At 37.5% G+C, this 24,874-nt stretch overlaps 2 protein-coding genes across 7 annotated transcripts; one reads left to right on the top strand and one right to left on the bottom strand.

Moving 5' to 3' along the window:
- The first annotated feature begins 817 nt into the window (after positions 1-817).
- LOC137953721 (protein ALTERED PHOSPHATE STARVATION RESPONSE 1-like) lies at positions 818-6,787 on the top strand. 5 transcript variants are annotated; one of them, XM_068801204.1, is made up of 7 exons: positions 818-880; positions 981-1,420; positions 1,504-3,125; positions 4,498-4,682; positions 4,927-5,150; positions 5,289-5,613; positions 6,011-6,787. In XM_068801204.1, exons 3-7 carry the CDS (start codon positions 2,327-2,329, stop codon positions 6,464-6,466), a joined length of 1,989 nt encoding a protein of 662 aa, XP_068657305.1. In that variant the 5' UTR covers positions 818-880; positions 981-1,420; positions 1,504-2,326; the 3' UTR covers positions 6,467-6,787. The 5 variants fall into 5 exon arrangements, with proteins under 5 accessions (XP_068657305.1, XP_068657308.1, XP_068657306.1 ...); XM_068801207.1 differs by having other exon boundaries at positions 822-1,420; positions 1,504-1,576; positions 1,675-3,125; XM_068801205.1 differs by having other exon boundaries at positions 822-1,420; positions 1,504-1,603; positions 1,675-3,125.
- A 940-nt stretch (positions 6,788-7,727) lies between these two features.
- On the bottom strand, positions 7,728-24,723 carry LOC137953720 (ABC transporter C family member 2-like). Of its 2 annotated transcripts, none has more exons than XM_068801200.1 (29): positions 24,602-24,723; positions 23,603-24,134; positions 22,401-22,579; positions 22,270-22,309; positions 20,679-20,838; positions 20,374-20,488; positions 20,202-20,282; positions 19,975-19,999; positions 19,598-19,654; positions 18,039-18,104; positions 17,057-17,131; positions 16,810-16,911; positions 16,582-16,722; positions 15,899-16,005; positions 15,715-15,808; positions 15,381-15,548; positions 14,035-14,175; positions 13,723-13,923; positions 13,140-13,238; positions 12,905-13,057; positions 12,324-12,718; positions 11,805-11,985; positions 11,368-11,691; positions 10,380-11,136; positions 9,666-9,787; positions 9,318-9,563; positions 8,916-9,017; positions 8,326-8,647; positions 7,728-8,175 (listed from the first exon to the last, which is right to left on the bottom strand). In XM_068801200.1, exons 2-29 carry the CDS (start codon positions 23,933-23,935, stop codon positions 8,075-8,077), a joined length of 4,887 nt encoding a protein of 1,628 aa, XP_068657301.1. In that variant the 5' UTR covers positions 23,936-24,134; positions 24,602-24,723; the 3' UTR covers positions 7,728-8,074. The 2 variants fall into 2 exon arrangements, with proteins under 2 accessions (XP_068657301.1, XP_068657302.1); XM_068801201.1 differs by having other exon boundaries at positions 24,612-24,723.
- Between the last annotated feature and the right edge of the window lie 151 nt (positions 24,724-24,874).

Genomic DNA, 24,874 nt, shown 5'->3' with positions numbered 1-24,874 from the left:
TAGCTTCTCTCATTAAAAGAGGCAAAAAAATCAATTTAAAAACTTAGTTCTAAAGTTTTGAAATAGTCATTAGGTTTTAATACGGAGTTTTTGTTATCATCAAAACTAGGTAGAATGGAATATCGAGACTTAAATATTAGGAACTAAACCAATCCCTTGAACATTTTGACCTAGTTTCACCTATTTGGTTTGATTCAATCCAAACACAAAGGCAAATTTGAATCACAATGAAGTGAAATGAATTCCCCTCGTATTACTTAGTTCATTAAATTAATGTGGAATGAATTACATTGAAGTTAGAATACACCACTTCATTCACTCAAGCAAAAATAAAAAAAAAACTGATTCATACCTATTTTACGAATCAATTAGAACAAGTTTAATCGTCCCATATGAGATTTAGGGATAGACAATAAATCAAATTAGGGTAACCAAAGTAAGTTTGGTTTTCCAAACCTGTTTTGAAGAAAAGAAAAGAAAATTTTGACCATTATGAAAATGAGATAATGATCAAATTATATTTTTGACTAATTATTTTTTAAAATAATAATGATCAAAATTTTATTTTTTTTCTTCTCTAAACGTACCCTAAAAAGTACCCTCCAACCCGGCCCATTATCGTCTCCACCGGGATCCGGTCCGAGTAAACAGAATTGTCGGGAAAAAAAGCCGCCCTCATTCCACTTTCCGGTGAGGTTCATAGGGAAAAAAACCCAAAAAAACAAAAGTCGCTGCAGGTGAAATGATGGTTGGAAAACCGACAGAGAAATGATATAAAAGATCCAAAGCGCAGTTCGTCACTGTCATTTGCCAGTGGGACGTTGCAGCTTTTAATTGGCGCCTTTCCCGCGTCCTTACTCTTCCCGCCGGTCGCCACAAGGTACTGTTACTTGGTTCCTCGAGTAACCAGACTCAATCCTGCTCTGCCTTCTGGAGCAGCGAATTCCTTCTCTTTCCGGTAACGGCGGATCTGTTTGCAGTTTTTTATTGGGATTTCAAGGGAGGAATGGGGTGGCATTGCGGAAGAATGTCTGAGTAAGCGCTGGGCTAGAGGTATACGTATACGTCCTCGTCTCAGCGTCCTCTACGAAAGGTACGTCCGCGGTGGCGGGAGCTCTGGGATCAGAGGGGTCTTTGCGTGAGAAGCAAGAACGTTAATAAAGAGAAGAATCCTGCGGAAATGCTGGTTTCGAGTTCAAAGCCTCGTTTTTTGGTCCTTTTTACTGAATTATCGGCGAATTTCTGCTCAAATTTCGCTTTCTTGGATGGCCAGAGTTCGCGACAGGTAGAACGAATTCTGATCTAAAGCGACGAAAAGAGAGGAAAATACCCTACCTAGAGTTCCCGACAATCTCAGTTTAGATGCTGTAGAAACCGTAAAGAGAGAATCCAAGGAAAAAATGCTTTGAAGTTGCAGAAAGTTGGTGGACCTACGCTGTCACTTTTTACTTCTTTCTTTTTTCTCTCCAATTCCTGCTCTAAAACAAAGTTTTCTTGTTTCAGTTTTCGCTGTTCTCGAATCAGAAGCGCCAAATCAGAACAAGAGCTCTTCTGAAACCCTCCGAAGAGAATCCTGGTTAGAGAAAGCTCTGAAGAGATGAATGTAGGTTGCACAATCTTTAGTATCGTCGGCTCGCAGGTCATGCTGATACAGTGATACGTGCTTTTCTGTAGATGCTTCCTCGTTGGCATGCTTAGCATAACTCAGAGGCTATGTTTGCTCTAATGGCGATTCTCCTCCCTTTCATATTAACTTGCGCTCTTACCGCTAGAATGCGCACATGAAGTCACATGTGGAACCTTTTTCTGTGGCAACGTGTCATGATTGATGTCATTGGAGCCTCATGGATGCCCGCCCATCTCTGCGCGGATATGTAATGGACTCTCCTCGTGCCCTTGACATTCGAGCTTCGGCAAGACGTCGATGTTTTTTCTTTTTAGGGCTGGAATACAGACAAACTTAATAAGTATAAACGTCACAATTGTTTTCTGCATTGGAATTTTTTTATTATCTCTATTATCCTCTGGGATTGCTTCGGACCCTAGTTGTGGCAGAAGATCATCTGCAGGGTGTTGTTTTCTGCTGTACTAAGCTGCAGTCACAGACTCGCTGCTGATCCCCCTGTTTCAAGATTTTCTGTTTATAGTTGTTCTCCTTTCTGTAAAGTTTGTTGTGAGCTGAAAGGGACTATAAATGCAAGATGCATTGGAGCAAGAATTTCCTCGCGAGGATGATTTCTCGGGGTTTGATTCTTTGGATCTTGTAGTATAGTTTTAGTAGCGGAGAATCTGTAAAATTGGGCTCCGTTTGCTTTATATAAGTTACATGAGTGAGTGGTGCACTGTAAGTGCCTTAAGACTCTTAACTATGGGTTGTGCGGCATCGAAGATTGATAAGGGCGAGATTGTGCAGAGATGCAAGGAGAGAAAGAAGCTAATGAAGCAGTTAGTGGGATTAAGAGTTGAATTTGCTGCCGCTCAGATGGCTTACTTGCGGTCACTGAGGAATACAGGAGTAACCCTCAGACAATTCACCGATTCAGAATCACTGGAGCTTGAGAATGTGTCTTTACCACCCGCCATCCCTCCATCTCCTCCACCATTACCTCCTTCACCTCCGCCTCCGCCACCTTTCAGTCCAGATGTGAGAAGGGTAACTGATGATCCCATAGCAGCATCAGCCCGAGAAGACTACATTGTAATTGATGGCAACAATAGCCGTCCACCACCACCACCTGCAGAGTTTTGGGATCCGTTCGACCCTTCTCCGGTCTATCAAAAGGACGGTACTCAATGTGATGAGGATGAAGATTGGGTGGATACTAATACAGAATTCGAGGAAGAAAAGGAAGATGATGTGAAGGAAGTTGTATTGACAAGTCTTCCGGATAAATCCCCGGCAAGAGAATTGATGGATGATACTTCTTCTATGTTGAGCTGGTACACCAAAGACACAGACACCGCCATGGTGGTGTGGCGGAGTAAAAAGACATTGGCAGGTATTGTTAAGGAGCTGGACGATTATTTTCTTAAAGCTTCAGCGGGGGTGAAAGAACTAGCTCTTCTTTTGGATACTAGTGGAAGCTCCCGCACTCCGATCGACAACAATGTCAGAGAATCGAAGGGTACTTTCTTTTCTCCATTTGGATCCGTTTGCACATTTGTCTAAGACTTGTTTTAATATAGTCTTGGGAAATCATCTAATACATTTGGAGAAAATTTCCTTTGTTCAGGATTTTTTTATGATGTTAATTAATACTCTGTTGGACTCTCTGTAGTATCTTCCTTTTAACAGTTTTTCCTAAAAGCAGGGAACAGGATGATCTTCTTTGTACTAATGCTTGCCTATTTATTTGTTCGATTAGTTTTGTGTATTTATTTTTATCTGTTTGGTAGATTATCAATTTGACATGTCATTTAGCATGTGCTACATGAGCATAACACTGAGGGGACACATGAAGCCAAAACTGTGCTTTTATGTCTCCTTAAGATCGGGAGCATCTGCAGGTTTTCTGTTCATTAGTGGGTAGTTATCATGCATTCCTGAACTTTTTGGTATAAGAAGTTTAGGTGGCTGTCAAAAATATAATGGTGGATAGTCTTTCCGTGTCTTTGAGTTACTCATGTATTCCTGGACCTTTTGGTATAAGAAGTTTGTGGAAACTCTTTCAAGGCCAGTATTAGTAGGCTGTCAAAGGTAAAATGGTGGATAGTCTAATTTTATGTGAAAACCCTTTCTGATTCGCTTTGTTGTTGTGCTGTGAAACTTTCTATTGGTGATATTGGCCGTTCTCTTGGCTGGACCAGGGTTGGTCACTGATTTTACCCATCTCGTGCAAAAGCTTGTGGCAAAACTCTGGATTGTTTTCTAGGATCATAGATTTGCATGTAATGCTCAACATGTTTGGTAAACTAATGACTTTCCTGCGCTTTGTCATTTTGGGATTTGTTGTGAATTTAAGGACTCTTTTCATTGAGAAGTGAGACGGCTGTTTGTCCAGCTTTCAGAAAAAAATATGTTCATAAATGTACAAAATAAAATGCTTCTTCCTTCTATTTTGAATAGCACAAATTGTACCGTCTAGTCAAATTTGCTTCTTGCCTGACCATGACCCTTCAGAATTGATGCTGATAATTAGCTATCTTTGTTGCAGCTGCCTATTTGTTTGCTTTTATCTCTCAATTTTGAATAACTATTATTACCTTAATGTTTTGCTTTTGATTTTTATACTTAGTTGTAACTGTAATGAAGGTCCACAAAATGGATGATGCCATTCATTATAGTTTGAAAAATTACACATGAATATAGAGTCACATGTCCTCCTTGGAACTTCATTCCAATTCTTTAGTTGTAATATTTTGGCATGCTCATCTTTAAGTCTTCATTTGTTTTCTTAACTAATTAAAGGAGAAACAGAATTCATTTGGAAAGCATTAGGGAAATGATTCCATCTGGAGATTTGGTCAAATACTTGAGAATTATACTTTTATCTACAGGAAGGAGCTGTAAATCTGCTAAAGTCTTCAGTGCATTGTCTTGGAGCTGGTCTTCAAAGTCACTTCAGTCCAGCAGAGATTCTGTAGAATTTCTTACGTCTGGGGAGGCCTGCAAACCTGGTGCCCATTGTGAAACACTGGACAAACTTTACGCTGAGGAGCTGAGTCTCTATGAGAGAGTTAAGGTAATTTTCTATTGCAATGAACTAGCGAAAGACCTAGATGAACAAGCATTTCGATTATGTTTTGGTCTCACCCCCCAGGTTTGTTGATTGCACTCCATAGTTTTGCACTTCAGTCCATACTCAATTTATATTCCCCAATACTCAAGGATGAGCTCTTCAAACTGTCAACCAAATTTATGCCTGTATTCTTTTTTAACTATCAATAACATGTGACAAGGTGTCTGAATGACTGTTTGCTTTGCAGGAGGAAGGCATTGCTCAATTGCAGTATGAGAAGAAAACCTTATTATTACAGAAACTAGAAGCTGGAGAGCATGATCAGGCAGGGGCTGAGAGCACCCGATCGTGTATAGAGATTTTGGAATCTGAGATCAGCTTTCTGCAACATTGTATCAATAGAACGTGTTTATCTATAGTGAAACTCAGGGATGAAGAGTTGTATCCACAACTTGTTGAATTGTCTTCCGGGTAAAGGCAGATATGTGAAATTATTTTGATATAGGCATGATTTTATACTGTTTCCAAACACTCTCAAAGCCATACAAAAATCTTTGCATCCTTTTGGCTCTTCCATGCTCTTGAGAGTTAATCATTACCAGTTTACAGGCTCATGCAGGTGTGGAGAACAATGTATGAGTGCCATCAGGTTCAAAACCATATTGCTCAGCAGCTGAACAATATTGGCAATTATCCTAGTACTGAACCGACATCAGATTACCACATACAGGCCACATCCCAACTTGAAGCTGAGGTGACATCATGGTATAACTCATTCTGTAATCTTCTCAAATCTCAACGTGATTATGTGCGGGCCCTCAATCGTTGGGTCCAACTCACTGTCTTCCTTCCCAGTAGCCAACCTTCAGACTCATCTGAAATCCATGCCCACTGTGAAGAGTGGCAGCTTGCCCTTGACAGGTTACCTGACAAGGTATGTGACTTTTCGCAGGCAACATTGTTGATTACTAGTTCTTGTAATTTCTAGCAATGGAGCTTGCAGATCTTGACCTGAGAGAACTATGACACGAATGGTCGGTTAGCGAGTTGATATTTATCACTAGTATAAATACATGTACTCATTGGAATGCTGAAACCTGAGAATAAAAATAAAGATGACACGTCGAGACATGGAAATGCATCGTTTGCATATTCAAGTAAAAATTGACTGTTTACATGAAATAGCCTAAAAAAAAAAATCTTTGATCCTAACAACTTACCGGGATCAATTTCATGAAATATTTAAAAACCTTATCTCTACAGTGATTTGCACGTTGTTGGAGTAACTATCCAATGATTAAAATAGCATGAATCTTTTTAATTCTTAACAGGTAGCCGCTGAAGCCATTAAGAGCTTCTTATCAGTCATCCACTCCATAGTCTTGCAGCATGTTGAAGAAAGGAAATTGCACAAGAAGTCTGACAAGCTCCAGAGAAGGCTTGAAAAGGAACTGCATTTGCTAAGCAAGATGGAGACAAAGTTTAATGAAGACCCATCTGCAAACCCCTCTTCTATTCTGAGCCAGGATCATCCTTTATCAATTAAACGTGCAAAAGTGGAGGCCTTCATGAAAAATGTTGAAGATGAGAAGTCCAAGTATCTGAGTTCTGTTCGTCTTAGCCGTGCCATGACCCTGAACAATCTAAACACATGTCTCCCCAATGTCTTCCAGGCTTTGTCAGGATTCTCAAGTGTATGTGCTCAAGCATTTGAAGCAATCCATGGACTAGCCCGGCCAGCAAATCGACAAGATGAGACCGTACAACTCCAACCTGGACAAAGCTGAGGTTTAGGTTCCAAGTTTTGCACATAAAAGCAGTATTCAGAAGTATGCTGTGGTGAGAAAGGGGAAGAAACTGGAAATCGGTATCTTCAAGCATTTGAGGCTGTAAATGGACTGCTGAAAGTCATATGAGGTTGTTGTTGTAATTGCAACAGCTGCTATTCCTCCCGTCATCTGGTTTTGGGGCTGTAAGTATAATGGTGAATGATGGCTTTATGGATTCATTAGTTGTTCCCCACATCGCCAATCGTTTTGGGGTAAATAGGGGCTGCTACTTCTGGTGGTAATGGCTTGATATGTTAAGATGATCAGTTTGTTTGTCAAGTTACTCCTTTATCTGCTCCCTGCTTTGTGTTTGCGGTCTATAGAACCGAAATGGATGCAGGAAGAGAATACCCTTTTCTATACTGAAATAGAAAAAATTGTTAGCCCATCAGGAAAAATTTTCAGTCCTGGGAAAGTAATTCATCTTGTTCGAGCTAGGGCTGACGATTTTCTTGTGGTGGGGCCGTCAAAGTTCATGATCTTTTTCGTGGCTGCCCATGTGTTTGTAGGACAGTTTAGGATAATCTGTAATTCTGCACTGACGCAGAGGCTTTCAGAGACTTAACAGGGTAAAAGGTGTGGACTCTGTAGAGGCATTCTCTCTTAAAAGAGTAGTAGAGGAACAAGGAGACACTCGTGGACCCAGTTCTGATATAGCAGAAAGATCAACAAAAGCAAGAGAGCTGCCATGGTCCTGCACCAACGTTTTTCTTAATCGAGGCTGAGAAGTGAAAGTTGACAGAAGGGAACCATTGCAATTGGGCTGTCGCAGGTGAAGGGCGTAAAAACCGAGTTTGTTTGCCTGATGCTTACAAATTAGAGCGTTATAGAGTAGTGTACTCGTTGTAGCTACTTTTTTGTGTTTTGTCTTTACATGAGAGAACTTCAACCTCGAGCAGACGCCGTCAAGATTGGACCCGCACCTGCCCTCTTGTCTATTTTCCGGTGATTCTCCTACTCCAAAGGCCTTTAATTGAAATTCTAAAGTGTTTAAGCAATATATTACATAATTGTATAAGAGTAATAGACACATGATTCATCGCTAGAAATCTAGTTTTTCACAAGAACCGAGCACATAAAAACCGATTGTTATTTTGTGATAGATATAATTATGAAAAAAGAATTTGAAAACTGTTGTAACAAGCTGGAACTTAAGTAACTGGTATTTTGGTAATAATCTTATCTTATTCAATATGTTTGAAAGTTTATGTAACTCAAATTTCATGTAATTAGGATGTGTAATGAAGGAGTTATAAAGGTTCGAGTGAGTTTAAGTGAGTTTTGGCTCCCTTGCGGCTGCCCCCTCCCTTCGTCTCCCTCAATCTTCTTTACTTCCATTATTTCACAATAACAAACGCACCGACGACACAAACGACCATTTGTGCTCTGGGCTTAGAGAGAACAAACAAGTGGCTGCATACCATTACAGATTTCTCCTTAAAACTGGAGTAGAAATGTAAGCAAAGATCGCTGATATATGCTCATACCTTTGGTCCCTCCAGACAGGTCACGGCTTCCCTATCTTTCATTTTGCTTCCAATGGATGCTCCTTTTATTGTTATCTTTCTACTCTATTTCCAAGTTGTCCCAGTTTACAGACTTGTCAGCTAACAAGTCTCCAGGTTGTTCAAGTCTATTGCGAGCCAGTCTGCTCATCATAGCGAGACCTGAAGAAAAAAATGTTTTACAATTACATAGCTGGGAACTGCAAATTTCACACTAAAAAACTGAGCTACTTGCTAAATTATAAATCAAAGAAGGGTATCTAATGAACAATTAGATCAAACCACTGGTAATGACATCAACAGTAACCATACCTTCAACCACTTTAAAGAGAGATGACCACCATCTTTCTTTGGGGACCTGGTGGTGATTCAGGGTCTCTTCAATAGCTTCATCATGCTTCCCTTCCAAAACACCTTGCAAAGTGATTACTGCATCTTTTGTTTTCTTAAGGATACTGTTATCATCTTCAAACTCCAAACTCTGAAGGTCATTTTGAGAAGATGAAAGACTGACAGAGAGGGCAAATTGTGCAGCGGCAGCCCAGCGGGAAGATGCCAACCATCTTCTCTGCCCTTCTTGTTGCTTGGCCTTTTCTCTGCTTGATCTGTTCTCACCATCCCCAACAACTAAGCTCTGTACATTGTTTGGGCAGCATAAAAAAAATATTAGAAAGATGTATGTATTAAATTATTGATACAGTAATTCCTCTTCTAGCAACAATTATTTGTCTTCATTAGCCATAGGAAAATTAAGCTATGAGAGTCTTCTGAACAATTTAGAATGCAAATGATATCGAGAAACTGAAAAGGATTCTTAAGATTTCTTCCCTAGGAAAAAATAAAAATAATTCAAAGTAAACAGAAAATCAAATTGAATAAAAAAAAAAGAATGCGACAATTACCCTCAGATATTGAGCGTTTGCAGCTCCAGTGCTCCGAACCATCTTGGAGAAGGCACTTGCTTCATTTGATAGAAGCTCTTCAGGGGTATCGAATTCTTGAACCTAGGAAAAGAGAGTTTTGGTCGTTATGGATAGCCACAGCCAAAATTCATTATTATAGTTCAAATATACATGGTGAAGATACTTAGTTTAATTTTCTTTGACATAAGAGACAAGTTAAGATAAGTGTTTACTTATTTACATCTTATCTAATCTCACACGTGGGAAGGTTGCTAATACTACGAGTAGCTGCACAAAGTGTTTTCCCTAAAGGATGCTAAAATTGAATGGCTGAGATCTTCAGAAGCTAATTAATAGAACTACTAGAATTCATTGAGAGAAAACAGTGAGCAATCATAATACCTGACCAGCGTCAAGGAGAACAACCCTGTCACAATCAATAATGGTATTCAGACGATGAGCAATGATGAGCATGGTGCAGGATTTGAATTCTTCTCTTATGGTTTTCTGGATAAGAGCATCAGTTCTGACATCAACAGCTGCAGTAGCTTCATCAAGAACTAGGATCTTTGATCTCCTAAGTAGTGCACGGGCAAGACTGAGCAATTGCCTCTGCCCAACACTGAAATTTTCACCAGCCTCAGATACCTAGACACCAAGAGAAGAAATTCTAATTAATGATTATAATTTTTTTTTACCAGCACTCATTTGAAAAAGTTTAATTACTTCTTATTGAAGTTCCCCTTTTACCTCAGCATCAAGACCCAATGCGTTCCTCCTGATCACATCCTTTAGATGTGCTCTCTCCAAAGCCTCCCAAAGATCAGCATCATTATGCTCATTAAAGGGATCCAGGTTAAATCGAATCGTTCCTAGATGTGCATCAATTTATTACTCCTATGTATAAATTGGTAAATTCATAAAGGAAATGGTGCTCAAACCAAAGCCCAATACTGTGAAATTATGTAGTGGGTAACAGCAGAAGATCCTACCAGATAGTCAATGACAATTGAAACTAGTTACAAAAAAAGCACTAAAGAAATATCTACAAGAAAAAATATGGGGCTAAACCTTAAAATTCCAGGCTTGCAAAAGCCAATCCCACATTGAATGTGTAAGCTAAAAATTTAGTGGACAAATACAAAATAATTTATGAACAGGGTAGATGGATGGGGAGGTTACACCCCAATTAGACATTTTCTGAAATCTAGGCTCAATCATTTGGAAAGGAAGAGAATGGAGACCATAAGAAAATTCAGTTCTAACAATATATTTTTAACCGAGTAAGCCAATCACCGTGCAAATTTCTAAATGATATTATCACAGAAATATACCTGATCCTTTGAGATGGAGAAAATTAAAATAAGACAAGATTTCTAGTTATACAAAGAACAACATGTTTTCATTTTCTGTGCTGATGATCATATCAAATAGATAATATATTCATATAGAGGAACTAAATACCTGAAAAGAGAACAGGTGACTGGGGTATAATACCAAGAACTTTACGCAAATCTGCCAGGCCAAACTTTGAAATGTCACACTCATCGATGAAAATTTTCCCCCTTTCCAGTTCCACAATGCGAAACAATGCATTCAACATGCTAGACTTCCCAGCCCCTGTCCTTCCCACAATCCCAACTTTCTCACTGGGTGAAATACTGAAAGACAGACCATGGAGAACAGGAGGAAGTTCTGGTCTGTACCTCAGAACAACATCCACAAATCTGATTGTCCCAGCAGAAGGCCAACCTGGTGGAGGCCGATTGTTTTCAATTACAAGTGGGGCTTCAGAAGGCAGATCTACATAATTACCGATCCTTTCAACAGAGTTTAAGCTGTTCTCAGCCAGACTTGCAAGACGCAAGACACCTGTCAAGAGGTTTGTAATATTTAACGCATAACTGAGAAGCAAACCCATTGTTGCTGCAAATACCATTTGATTCTCTGCACGATGGTTTTGCATGACAGCAAAAGTGGCAGTTAACCAGATCATGATGCCACCTAGTGTTTCCAGCCGAATACCAAGCCAACGATTTGCACTCATGTTAGCTAGAGTAAACCTCACATTATTGTCCATCGATTTCCCATTAATGCTGGCCATTCTATCATATGCCTTGTAAGCCCTAATTGTTGATAGGCCATTTAAAGCCTCTCCAAATTGAGCATAAACAGGTGACCTAGTAACAGAATCCCATCGCTTAACTTCACGAGAAGTACTCTGCAAATCATAATAAGTTATAAAGATAACAAAATAGACGAACTCAAGTAGATTTAAGGGAAAGGAAAAGTAATTCTCTCAGGAGTTCCAATTTTTAGCAGCCACCTCAGTATTATCATTCTAAATTGCAACATCATTCATAGTACCCCAATTTATATTAATTTTTTTCCTTTTTCATGAGATGCTGAAGTCAAACCTTATTTTGGAAACAGGAAAAGAACCCATACTAACCTGATAATAAAGATAAGCCGCATAAAACAAAATCAGTAGTGGCATTATGGCCCACAAAGATATGGTGCTCACAATGCCTATCAGTACAAAAGTTGATAGTAGTTGAGCCACTTGACTGAGAAACATGTTAACCCAGACAGCAACTTGGCGGTCTACATCACTCAGATCCTTTGCAAATCTATTGATAATCCTTCCAATTGGATTGGTTTGGAAGAATACCATAGGAGCTCTTAAGATTGAGGCAAGCATGGCATCATGCAATCTTTTGGCAGCATAAAGGCTTGCAATAATCAACCAGTAAGAGTTTAGCAATGTCACCAGCACCTTGATACAGAAAAAAAAATGAAGAAAAGCTTCAATCAGCAAAAGAACCAGACATCGGTTACCTTAAAAGTAATAGAATTAGAAGCCAAATTAAAGAAATTCAAATCTTTCACCTGGCCAAAAGAAAGAACTGCATAAATCAGGTTGTAGAAACCAGAGCTATATCTTTTTTCAGCGCTTCGATCTGTCCAATCACTTAGCCATGTGCTACTCGAAACTCGTAAAACTTCACTAAGGATATAGCAAGCGAAAAGTATCATGACTACGCATACCCCACCTAATGCATTTTTGTACCTGAAATAAAATATATGAACAATATCACCTGAAGTACACTTTGAAAATTGCATGCTCAACAAACATGCATTTGCACAACTTAAATTTAAAGAATTGGCTAAATTCTAAGAAATAATGATTCAATAGAATCTTTGAGAAATTTAATAAAAATGAGTACAAAAAGAAAGAACGTGAACCGGAAAGATGGACACAACATTCATGAAACTTTCAGAAGGAAAAGAACCACAACTACTTCATTTGCATCTAAAGCATGATAAAGAAGAAAAGAGCAAAGTACCATGTCGAGCCCAAGTTTATAACTGTAAATACCTATGGAACTAGTAAACAGAATTTGTTACCTCATAAGCACATTCCAGCTAACAACACCTGTTTCACGTTCTTCTTGCTTGACAAGAACAGATTTCCCTTCTTTTTTATTTGAACCATTTGCACTTTTTGATAAGCCATCTTCCACCTGGTTGGGGACACCATTGGCTACAGGCTTCTTGGTCTTTTCGACATCAACTTCTCCTACTTCATCTTCTGCTACATTTTCTTCCATCTTCCCCGCATTTTCCATAAGTTTCTGGAACAGCACCCCATTCTTGCTCAACTCCTCGAAGGTCCCATTCTCTTTTACCAAACCTTCATGAACTAAAATAATCCTATCCACTTGGGGGAGAAAATGCAGTTGATTTGTAACCAGCACTCTGGTTCTTCCCCGTAGTTCATCCTTGATACATTTTTCAAAAACCTGGAAATATATTTGATACCAAGATTAGGACAGCATGAACACTTGGTTTCTGCCATACAGCCCCAAGTCCTCAACATTGAAACTGGAGGGAAGGCATTGACATCATATTTATGACAACCAACCTCTATCTATGACTGTGAGTAGCAATTTGCTAAAGAAAAATAGAATTAAGAACTACATATATACCTGTCGACCAACATGAGAATCCAATGCACTTAAAGGATCATCAAATATGTACACATCAGAGTTTGAGTATACAGCGCGAGCCATGGAGACTCTTTGCTTCTGACCACCACTAATGTTCACTCCCCTTTCACCAATCTCCGTGAGATCACCCCCCTAACATAAATGGGTAAGAAACCAGTGGCATTAGCTTATGGTTGTCTGTTGATGCATGGACATCTCAGAAAAATGAACTTACTGGAAGTATCTCAAGGTCATGCTCCAGTGCAGTAACATCAATTGCCCTCTTGTATCTTGAGGAATCAAAAACAGATCCAAACAATATATTGTCCCTTACCTGTAAGAGCACACGGTTTTGGGTTAGAAAACAAGTTTTGAGCAGTCCATAGCCAGATGTAAATTATCAGTGTTAATGTTAGGAACAATTCCATCCCAAAATGTCTAGTCACGGAGCAGGCCTACTACCTAACCTATGAACCAGTAGAATCTCAAGAAAATATCAAACTCTATCACCCCTCTCACGTCTATGTTGGATAGAAAAGATAGATGGACCTACTACTTAAACCATACAGAAGGGGCACAAAACAGACAAATGGATAAGCTTAGGCTCAAACCTATCTCTGATACAATGTTAAGTTTGGGTCAGTTCCATCCCAAAATCATTAGTCATTTGGGAGCCTACTGCCACACCTTTTCATAAACCAACAGAATCCCAAATGGGAATTCTTACCACACAAACAATTAGCAATAAATATATGCTATACTACAAAATTAAGTTTGCTTCAAGACCCTCGACTCCCATTCGGCAGATTGTTGCTTACAGTAGCATTGAAGATCCAGGATACTTGTGATACGTATGCCACGCTCCCCCTCAGGATGACACTTGAACCTTCCAATGGAGGGAGTTCTCCAAGCATGGCTGAGGTCAAAGAAGTCTTTCCTTCTCCAGTACCGCCAACAATGGCAACAAGACTACCAACTGGAATGTCTAAATTGATGTTTGACAATGTAGGTTTCTCAGCCTGAAACAGTTCAATAGAACAAAATTATATTACAAAGAAATGGAGAAACAGAAGAGGTTACAAATATTAAGCCACAAATGCAAGAAGAAGATAAACCAGACAACTCCTGACCATTGGATCCCAAGAGAAGTTTCCATTCTTGATTGAGATGGCTGGAAGCTCAGGTTGAATAGACGGATTTGGCAATAGAAACCTCTCTTCAGCCAGGAATAACTCTTCTAAACGTTTCAATGAAACATTTGCATTTACTACCTGGTAAAAGAAGAGTAATACTATCAATCTCCTCTTTTCACTACAAATTTATGAAATTCTTCTCTTTTGAGTGACCAAACAACCATATTATTCAATGATAAAGTTCTAATGACACTAATGACTTTTCACTGTGGGTAATTGGATGCTATAGTCCCTCTCTTGTGGTGCTTAGATGTGTCATTATTTAGTATTTTTTTACCAAAAACACTTTTGAACAAGTAATAATCAGGAGAGATATTTGAGTAATTTTCTCTGAAAGTGCTTAAGTGAATATAAAAGAAATCAAGGTCGAGTGTGACTCCTAATCAAGACCACCAAAATTCTGTTGCAGCTATATTCTCATCTCCACTCAATTTATCTCTTCTCTTTAACTTTCTATTCCATTCCTCTCAATTTATTCTACTTTACATGGTATCAGATCAATTTTAAATAAATCTGGTCGAGTTTTTCAGCACTACATCCATATTCTCTTTAATTTTAAATAAATCTGGTAAAAAATTTCTGCGCTACATCCATATTCTGGAGAAGACTGAAGGTTAAATTTTTAATTCTAACAGAACAACCAGGTTAGTGTTTTCTTTAATTGTTATGGTTTAACCAGTTAGTTAATGGCCTCTGGTGCTGTTCAATCCTATGGTGATGTGTTTGTGCCCCCAATGTGGGTTGAGGTGGTGTCTAGGTCTATATTATTCAAAACATATCATTGAGATCAAGTGACAAAATAATAAACTTAAACAAAATGATATTTTTACTTAATTGATTAAGCATTCAAGATATTGTTCAATTTTTTATTTTTTTAGGAAAATGGTCAGTTTTCAATAAGAAGAGGAGTAGAACAAAATAAAGAAAAATAATCGATTTCCTGGCAACTTCAGGTAGCCATGAAAGAATACAAAAGCTACAAAAAAATCTAGTGAAACATCCCATATCAACAAGATAAGATTATTGACTCATTAAATGACATTCCAGCTGGTGCTGAAGGAGTTATATATTACTGGTATACACCAACATGAAAGGTAATTGAATGCATATTCCTCAAGTCAAAGAAAAAACTATGTTCATGAAGTAAAATGATTCTTAACAATCAGTCATAGGTGTGCTATGGCCTCATATGCATCTGAAGCTCCAATGCTGAAAAAAGAGCCATAACATTCAAGGAACTAAAGAAGAACTTAACAGCAAAGAAAGGGGTGAGAATATAGCACCTGTGTTATCAAATTAGGCAACATGAACAGAGGGAAGCGCAACACAGCAAAAAGTGAGAGTGAAGTAAATGCTTTTGCAGGTGTCAAGTCTCCCCCTAATAACGTGTACAGTCCAAATGATGTCACAGTCACAACAACTGGAATGCTGTTTAGAATGAACATATTCATCTGCAGTTCAAGCCATCAGCCTGAATAAATCAATATACAATCGCATACCTAATTTATACTGATTATAAGAATCAACATGATCAACAGGTCTATCATAGGATTGATCGCAACACAAAATCATAACATATGATGAAGAAATATGATCAAGTTTGTAGTTGTACATTACCGATCCCAGTAGTTGTGCCTTTCGGAACCATGAGAGTTCATCATTTCTGATTGCTTGAACTTTAGACTGGAAGCTCCACTCCCATGCATAACATCTGTACCCAATTATGTCACCAACCCGAAGTCAGTATGATAGCTCAGACGTCATCACTTTAAAAAGAACTTAAGAGGAAGCTAAAACATACTTTACTGTATCCATGGCCGCTAAGATTTCATTCATGAGGCCAATTCGCTTGTCAGTACGTAGCAAACCCTCCTTTGAGAACTTTTGCATTCTGCTTATCATAAATGTCTGAAGACAACAGAAGTAGGAAAGAGATCACTAAAGGATATGTGGAAATGACGATCAGAGTAATCTAGGAAAGAGGTGTTCTCTTTTTCCTTGACTGCAAAAAAAGTGTCTCTAATATATAACCCAATAATAAAATTACATCGAATACATTGTGGACACAAAAAAGGAGGAGACGAGTTTGTCTCTCTATCATGGGTAGGTATTTATCCACACAGGCATTCTTATTATATAAGCTGATATTTAAGTCTAGCAGAAATTATCCAGTCCATTTAGCTGATTCCAAATACCAGAAAAAAACATATTTAGTTCCAAGCTGCACTATACCAGAAAAGTTCACTAACAAAAGGGTGGAGAAGGGGCATTGTATCTTATTGGACATACCTGATCCCGTTCAGTTAGGGGACATTCATAAATGTACATTACAGCAATATGTTTAAGCAGAACATGCTAAAACAACTTATTTGACAAGAATAATGACTGAAAGGGACCAAATTATAAAAAAAAAAATGGATCATAGTAACCAACAGAAAAGATGACAATTATATACTAAAAAAACTGCAACGGAAGCATCTCCACCTGTAAAGGAAACATAATTAGTAGCATTAATGCACCCAAAAGTGAAGCAACACCAAGCTGCTGATACAGGAGGACCATAGAGATTATGATGCGAAATGGCGCTGACCACAGGCTGTGAAGCTGCTGACAGACCATCTGAAAGTATGCAAAATAAAATTAAAATTAAAATCTCCAGATTCAAATGTTCTGAAAAGCATTATTAGTATCGCGAAAAGAGCATGCCTGAAGTGCTTCAGCATCTGTTGTCATCAAATTTGTTATTTTTCCAGAGGTAAACTTTTTGCGACCCTCATGTGTTAGTCTCAATGACTTCCGGAATACAGCTGCAACCTGGAGTACCAAAGATGAAAATTCTGAGTAACCCGAAATGCAATATGACCTGAAGACATATGTTTGATTCTGATTTTTTTTTTTAAATGTAAGAAAAGTGTTTGATAAACATTCAAGAAGAAGACAGCATGGATTGCATGCTCACCAAGGTTGCTCGTAACCGAAAACCAATACGCATGACATTCTGGAAGTACTGAGCTTCACAAAGGACCCCCAAGAACTGAAAAGGAGAAGAAAATTAAATTTTTGCACCTACCACCCACAGTAAATGTACAACAAAGAAAGGCTATAATAGAAATAACCACTAATATCAGTAACATGACTCCCACTTTTTGTTAATTGTTGTTTTAGCATCTTTCACATCTTGATAAGTCTCCAGGTGTATGGTGGAATTTTTCAAATTTTGCAGGCTTCTTACTCCAGCATGATGTTGAGATGCTCTTTTATGACTCCAAACCGAATTGTAAGCAGTAAAGGCTTCTGCCACTGCATTGATTCTGAAATAACAATCTCAGCATCTGAGAGATACCTATTACCTATTCAATTTGTTGAATACATATATCCTCGTAGATATCTTGCTACGTATTCTTAGATATTGAATTTCTTTCTTTCATAAAGGTTTGTATTTTGAATAATAATAAGGACAACAATAACAGATAATATATGATAATTGATTACATTCCTCTTCTCCTTCTCTTCAATATGTTTATAGTTATTAATATTGCTATTTTTATTATCAGCATTACTATTATTATCATTATTACTGTTATTGCCTATTATTATTATTATCTGTGATTATTGTTATTATAATTATTTTATTTTTATTGTTATTATTATTATTACTACTACTACAATTATTATTATAGTTATTATTAGCATTATTTATTGAATGACTTAAAACTTTCTCCTTCCACTTCTAAACATTTTTCATTCTGTATGCTTCCCCGCTTGATGTCTATTTCAGCTTCTATTTCAGCAGATTCTTTAAATATGCAAAAAATAAACAAATAATGTGGTATAGTAAGACATAAAGGTATTTTTGAATTATTAAATGAATCTTTGTTTGTTTTTTAAAGATTATAACTTTTCAAAGATCAAGAAAATTGGAGATAGGCTTCTATTCATACCACTCCCAAGAAGATGGAGAAGGCATAGATGTAACCAATCCAAGCTGGATCACCTCGTTGCATGGACTGTAAATGAGTTCACAAACCATCATAAAATTTTGTGTGAAAAGATGCAAACAAAAGTACAAAAAGACAGACGTAAAAAAGGAAGGTGAAACACTTCAAACAATCAAATAAGCAGAGAGGTAAAAGAAATACAGGTTGATGGGAACTCCTTTTTAATTTTGGACTAGTAATTCTAATAAAAAATCTCAATTTAGTAGAAGTTCCCTCATTTAAGATTCACAAAGTTTCTAATACATACAGCATGAGATACTTCTGTTCTAACATTTTTTTACAGCAAATAAATTGCGACAAGATTGGAACATCCATCTACCATCCTAAAGTTGTTATTGCAGTCCTGATGCTTTTCATCGTAAATATTCATGTCACCAAATCATAGATTCATACAACTCCGAATAGTGAGTGAAACTTTTGACATAAAGACTCTTTCGACAATAATATATGTGCAACTACAGATGGAGTAATTAATTAAAACACATTAAATAACGTCTTAAAGAAGTAAAGACTGATAGTGCACAAAGTTTCACTAGTGAGTGATCAATCTGACATTTTATTCCATACCTACTTATAGATTTAAAGGGCAACTGAGTACAGTTGGATAAGGGAAAATGAGGAAGTGGATTCATGCAGCTGATAACTTGGGATAAAGCTTCAATGATGAACCCAACAATGGTGTATCTACAAATATAGCAGTTGGATAATGACCAATTTCAAGTTCTTCTAATAAAGAGAATTCTTTTGATAACCCCAACTGTTGGATAGAATGGCAAATGAAACGAAAGGTCCCTTATTGCTCATCCCCCATAAATAGTTCGAACTGGGTAGGAAAAATGACCAATTTTAGCTCGAATGGTTTATAGGGGAACCCTACCCTCTCTAACCATGCACAATTTCTTTTCCATCAATACGCAGCTCATCCATAAGGCCTTCATCTGTCTTATCTTTTTGTTGTGTTGACTTTTGTCTGTGCCTTTTCTGATCCCAATATTGTATGACCTGAGCTCAGGGATTGTTTACTGAATGTCCAATACTTTTACAATCGCTCCATTCAGTGAAAGGTCTTTATCAATTCGGGTGTTCAAGTCTTGGTTCAATGCACTATAGATCTGTATATGAGGCCTGAGGAAGCTACAGGCTAAGCGCTTTAGCCTGCAAGTTTCAGCAAACTAAGACTAATCAACTGGCAAGATGTTTACAACAACAAGGGGTTCTAGAGAAACAGATCCTTTCTATATTCACAAAATTAGTCTCTTGTCCATCTTGCCTGTTACCTTCCTCTTTCATCTTCTTCCCTGACTACCTTCTTTCTCTAAATTAATATTCTAATAGTAATCTCAATAAAGACCTAATATGCATATGCAGAAAGGATAAAGACAGATCTATTTAAAGAAACTCAACCTGTGTCTTCGAATCTTTGAAAGAGTGAAAAATCAAAATATTTAAAGAAAAAGGCAAAACAAATAGTATGGCAATCAATACACTCAGTAAAAGCTTACCTCTAACAGAAGGCTCAGAATAATTGGACCAACAAACTGAGAAGCATCATTGCCAATCTATCAGACAAAACAAAGAAAGGATGCGGTCAGTGACCGTCAAAGAACAGCCAACACTGCAGTAAGGTTTACTTAATAAAAAAGATTTTAAATATATCAATTGGTTGTATATACCAAGCTGCAATAGACGTTAAAGTTGATAATTATCACATTAAAATCCATGTAAGAAGTTACTTTTTTTTTTTGTGCATGATGAAAATTTTTATTGTGAACCAAGAAAAACAGAGAAGAAAATTAATAGCACATGTAAGATACTGAAGTTCAAATCAAACAAAAAACATAATTAGAAAGAAGAGGAATACTAACGAAGTTTTCATTACCTTATAAACGCCTCCCAACCAAAATCTACAAAAAAAAATCATAAAATATGGTTACTTTAACACTCAAATCCAAATCTAAATGTCAAATACTCAAAGAACTATGCATAAATTTGGTATCCTAGTCATTTGAAAAAAAAAAAAGTATACTTGGATCTTATCGTGTATTATACAAGTGTATAAATGAAAAAAACCCATAATGATGGAAAGCATTGACACATTAAACATACCTCCCTCCAAGGCTACTGTTCAGTGCTCTTAGTAGCCATGGTTTAGGTTTTCTTGATTCTTCAAGCCAGCATTTTTGAAACCTACATATATACAAATCATTTTAAAAGTAGAATAGAGAAGACCTGTTACTACATCCTTTTTATGTATACAAGGAAAATGCAAGAGTCTTACTTGCTAATAAGTGTCTCAGTCCTATCCCATTCATCTAATTTCCAGACATCCTTCTCATTAATGGGCCTTTTGTAGCCTTGACGCATGAGGGGAGTCACCCATTCAAAAAATATTTCTAGCAGAAACGCATCAAAAGAAAGGTATCAATTATGCAACATGGTGAAGCAGTATGCTTATGAAAATATCAATTAATCCTTGAGTACTAGAGGAAACAACAAATGGCTTTCTGAAAGCAGATAGAAATATATTATGTGTGTGTGTGTGTGTGTCTGCAAGTAAGAACATACGACCTCCTTACTACTTACTAGAAAATAAATTAACATGCCTCTCAGGACAAATCTGCTCTCCTCCAGGAAGTGCTTCATATTCGGTGTTATCAGCTGACATGTCCATCACAATAGGCATGTACCCAGGATAAGGATCCAAATCTGGTACATAAACCAATAGCATGACACCAAACAAAACCTGTAGAAAAGGAAGAAAAATAGATGGTCCGAAGAAGCCCTTTCAGAAGGAATTTGAAATGATCAGACCTGACCCATATTTCTCTAGTTCATGTAAATTATGAGCACCTATTTTAAGTCAATAGATGTGAATTATAATGACTAAAAATCATCATTCTTATTCCATTTTTTTACTATGTGTCCCTGACTGATATCAATTTTCATTTTCATTATCTTATCCTTTCTAATGATAAAATGCTATGTTAGAAAATACATCCATGGGTACTTTGGTCATTTTACCACTTCAGTGGTTAATTTTCTTTATTTAATCTTATTCTGTGTGTTAAGTTATAGCTGGTTAAATTTGCATGTACATAGGATGTGTAGTTAAGGAGATATAAGGAGATTAAGGTTTATTTGGTGTATAGGGGATTTTTTGTAATTTGTAACTCAAAACACTTATTTAAGGAGTCTGAGAATTCGTGTACAGTTTCCAAGAATGTCATTCAGGCTCTTGAGAAAGTTCTTCTACTCTTTTTTCCTTTTTCTCTCAATTTTCTCCTCTTCCTTCACCCAAATCTTGATTCTTACATGCTAATAATGGTGTTTGTTGAAAAGCCCTACATGGATCAATGAGTAGAAATATCTTGGATTTACTAGTTGCAAAAGAGGTTTCATAACTTAGCTAATCATCTTGAGATGGACGTGGAACTAACTTTAACATGATATTAAAATATGTCTTCATTTTTTTTAAAGAGTGAATTTCATTCAAGGCAAGCGGAGACAGGTCATCAATCTTTAATTTGTACCCCATTTGCATTGTCCACGTCTCATTTGTGTAAACCTAAACATAAGGGGGAATGTTAGTGGGAATAGTCCCACGGTGTTAAGTGTCAAGAAAGATCATATGGTATTTAGTTAGGAAACGGTCTCCAAGCTTCAACTAGTCATTTTGGTATGAACCTAGATCCAACTATAACATGGTATCAGAGTAGGTATAAGTACACAATTGTCCTCCTAGACTCTCAATGTGTAGGAGCCACAAAGAGAGCTCACACATGAGGGGGAATGTTAAAGAATAGTCTCACATGGATCAATTAGTAAAAATATTTTGGCTTTGTTAGTTGGGAAAAACGGTCTCTTAACTTGGCAAGTCATTTTGAAATAAACATCAGACCTAACTTTAGCGGTATTATCATAAAAAAATCCATTTAAAAAATAAAACAAACTAGCATAAATATCAAAGAGAAGTAGAGAAAACAATTGGGTGTAGCCAACTTTTGCTAGACCTCCATTCTCACTTTTTTTCCCTGGAAAATCCTTTCTTCATATATTTAACATATATGTTAGGAAAAAAATGGAGAAATAATGTGAAAGCTTAAGAAAAGCAAGTAAATGAGTACATAAGAATAGGAAAATTTAAAGAAGAATAATCAGTATAGTGCAAACAAACCTGAAAAAGAATCTCAGTCAAGTATAAATAAAGAACAGCTCTGCATCAGGAATATAACCAGCAAAGTGTTATTCTCTTTGACAGCAACACAAAGGAAACATACTGGAGATTTAAAGAGAATGAGAACTCACTGACTGTAGTACTCCTTCACAGAGAGAATCAGATTGAGCATGACAGCTTCTCCAATCAGAACATAAATGACACCAAACCTTACATACCACCGAAACTCACGAATATAGACTCGAGTTTCCAGTCCAATCAAAATTAGCATACAACACCAAGCAATTCCTTGAATTATCAGAGAAACCACCTATGGAACAAGCAACCGGTGAACCATAATCAGAATATGTAACAGTCTAATTGATAAATGGAAGAACATCTGAACAATGCATGTACAGCTCCAGTACAAGAAGAAGCCCCAATGCTTGGTTAAAAATCATAAAGTTGGGCTTTCCCCAGTTCAGGACTTTATCAATCCAAAAGAGGTTTGGTTTTGCATCCCTTCGTTATTTCTTGATGGACACCTTTGTGAAATCTACTCCTTCTAAACCTGAATAGGACATAAGCTAATTGACACCTTAAACCGAACTCAGAAAGAGGGTGTGTTGTTGAATATGTGAATAAAGAGAAAAAAATCCTGAGACACCATAAAGCTGCTTTTATCTTCACGGATACATCAGCTTCAGAGGACATTATTTAATATGTTAAATTATTTTTTCTCCAGACTAGTCCTGTTGCACCCTTTGTCCAAATCAGACCAGGTTTGCCTAATTGCATAAGCCTTACAACTCCTCCAAAAGTCCTACAGTCACACATCACCTTTGAGAATCATATCTTAGCTTTTAGTCCTGCATCTTTTCATCATTAAAGTCCATGTGATGCCTCAAAGGAATATTGAGGAGCTGGTGATTTCAAATAGTTTTGTAAGTTTGTCCAAAAGAATTGCATGATGGAAGAGAAATTTCTATTAATCCTCAATACATGTAAGCAAAAACAAAACCCTTAAGCCTACTTTCATAGAACAAGTTAGTACATGCTAATCATCGTTTCATCTACAAAGTTATGTAGAAGAAGCATTTAAAGCTTGCACCTATTTGCAAGATACATTACAGGTCTCTGTTTTTTAAGGCATTAAAAATCTTATCCAGATAGCACCAATACACTGAACGTTGAGTAGACCAAGCAAGTCCGATGTTGTTAAGAAGGACAACTTTTTAATGATTAGCAATTCAATTAACAGAATACTGGTACTGGAAATAAAAAAGTTGCAAAGAAGTAGAAAAAGAAAACTAAGATAAACCAACCAAAAAGAGAAAAAACAACAGAAACCCACCTCAAAAGGAGCAAGGCCGATCTGCCCATCCAAATTCGTTATTGACATGCCCATAATCAACCGGAACAGAGGCTCTGCAGTACAATATACAGCCAAAAATCCCAGCAGATAATTGTAGTAAGGAGACTTCAACCGGAATCTTGCAACAGTAACATCCTTCTTAATCCGCCATATACGGTACCAGCACAAGCCCAATAGAGCCAAATGGGATATGCAAATCACCAAGGTATCGATACCACAAGGTGTATAAGCACCGAAGGCATACTCTACTGCATGTGCCCAGAAGCTATGCTTAACAGGCTGACAGTACCAAACTAGCGGCTTGAAAGCCATTTTGTAATCTGCTAAGAAATGGACCAGTTACTCGTCTAGTTTTCCAATTTCCAAACCATTTTCGTCCAGAGAGATTTCACAGAATTTCCGCAGAACTCAAAGCAAATAGATTCCTCTTCTTGTGGCTTGCAAGCGAAACGTTTCAATCAATAGTCTGGCTGCTATCGCAGTGTGAACTACCGAGAGCCACAACTGTCACCTGCAGAGGAAAATTCAATAAAAACCACTCTCCTCAACTAAAAACACACGTAAATTACTAACCAGAACGAGAGAGAGCAAAGTGAGACTAATGACAGAAGAAGTCCAAAACAAATGAAGCACGCACGTAGATTAGTTTCTCGATTCACATGTACCAATGACTAAAAACAAACAAAAAATCAAAGAAAATCTTCTACAGATGCAACTTTCACACTCACAAACACCATTCAACCACTCAAAATACGATCTATGACCAGCAAACAATAGCAAGGCGCCAGTATGCAGACGGCAGACCTTCCAAAACCATCTAAAACCACGAAGCACACAGAGCGACAAACAGAATTCCTTCGCTCATGTTTATTCAACCAAATCATCCGAGTTTGAACGCAAGGTCCTCAAAAATTACTTCAATGAAAATTTTAAAAAACAATTACTATACATAAAGAGAAGGTAGCTTAAAAGACGGACATGAACTTACGGAGTCGTCGACAACACGAGCGAATGTCGCAGTGGAAGAACCTAACGATGTGTCTTTTAAATGCTGTTCTGCTTCTGCTTCGGTTTCTTCCTCAGCACGTGGAAGCCGTCGAACCGAGTCAAGAGGGGAAGACGGCAACGGAGCGTCATTGCTTACGAGAGGATAAATAAGGAAAATAGGAATCCGAACAGTTGGATCTTGTCACCTTGACTTTGTTTTCACCCTTTTTTCCCGGTGGTATAGCTGATCCTGGCAACCCAGCA

Source organism: Aristolochia californica, unplaced genomic scaffold, assembly GCF_029961685.1.
Source record: "Aristolochia californica isolate CCGP_79_NKW_82.1479 unplaced genomic scaffold, dmAriCali1.0.hap1 SCAF_16, whole genome shotgun sequence".
Lineage (NCBI taxonomy): Eukaryota > Viridiplantae > Streptophyta > Magnoliopsida > Piperales > Aristolochiaceae > Aristolochia > Aristolochia californica.
The sequence above is the reverse complement of the archived record's forward strand: the minus strand, read 5'-3'. Positions and strand labels throughout refer to the sequence as shown.

Bases quoted from the DNA above. Each gene is read 5' to 3' on its own strand.
- LOC137953720 (XM_068801200.1), bottom strand. From the start codon at position 23,935: ATGGCTTTCAAGCCGCTAGTTTGGTACTGTCAGCCTGTTAAGCATAGC. The intron at 16,912-17,056 runs GTGAGCATGCAA...TTGGTACTCCAG, and splicing joins TTCGGTTACGAGCAACCTTG to GTTGCAGCTGTATTCCGGAA. The intron at 11,986-12,323 runs GTAACAAATTCT...ATTTTATTTCAG, and splicing joins AGCTGGAATGTGCTTATGAG to GTACAAAAATGCATTAGGTG.
- LOC137953721 (XM_068801204.1), top strand. From the start codon at position 2,327: ATGAGTGAGTGGTGCACTGTAAGTGCCTTAAGACTCTTAACTATGGGT. The intron at 4,683-4,926 runs GTAATTTTCTAT...TTTGCTTTGCAG, and splicing joins GTCTCTATGAGAGAGTTAAG to GAGGAAGGCATTGCTCAATT. The intron at 5,151-5,288 runs GTAAAGGCAGAT...ACCAGTTTACAG, and splicing joins CTTGTTGAATTGTCTTCCGG to GCTCATGCAGGTGTGGAGAA.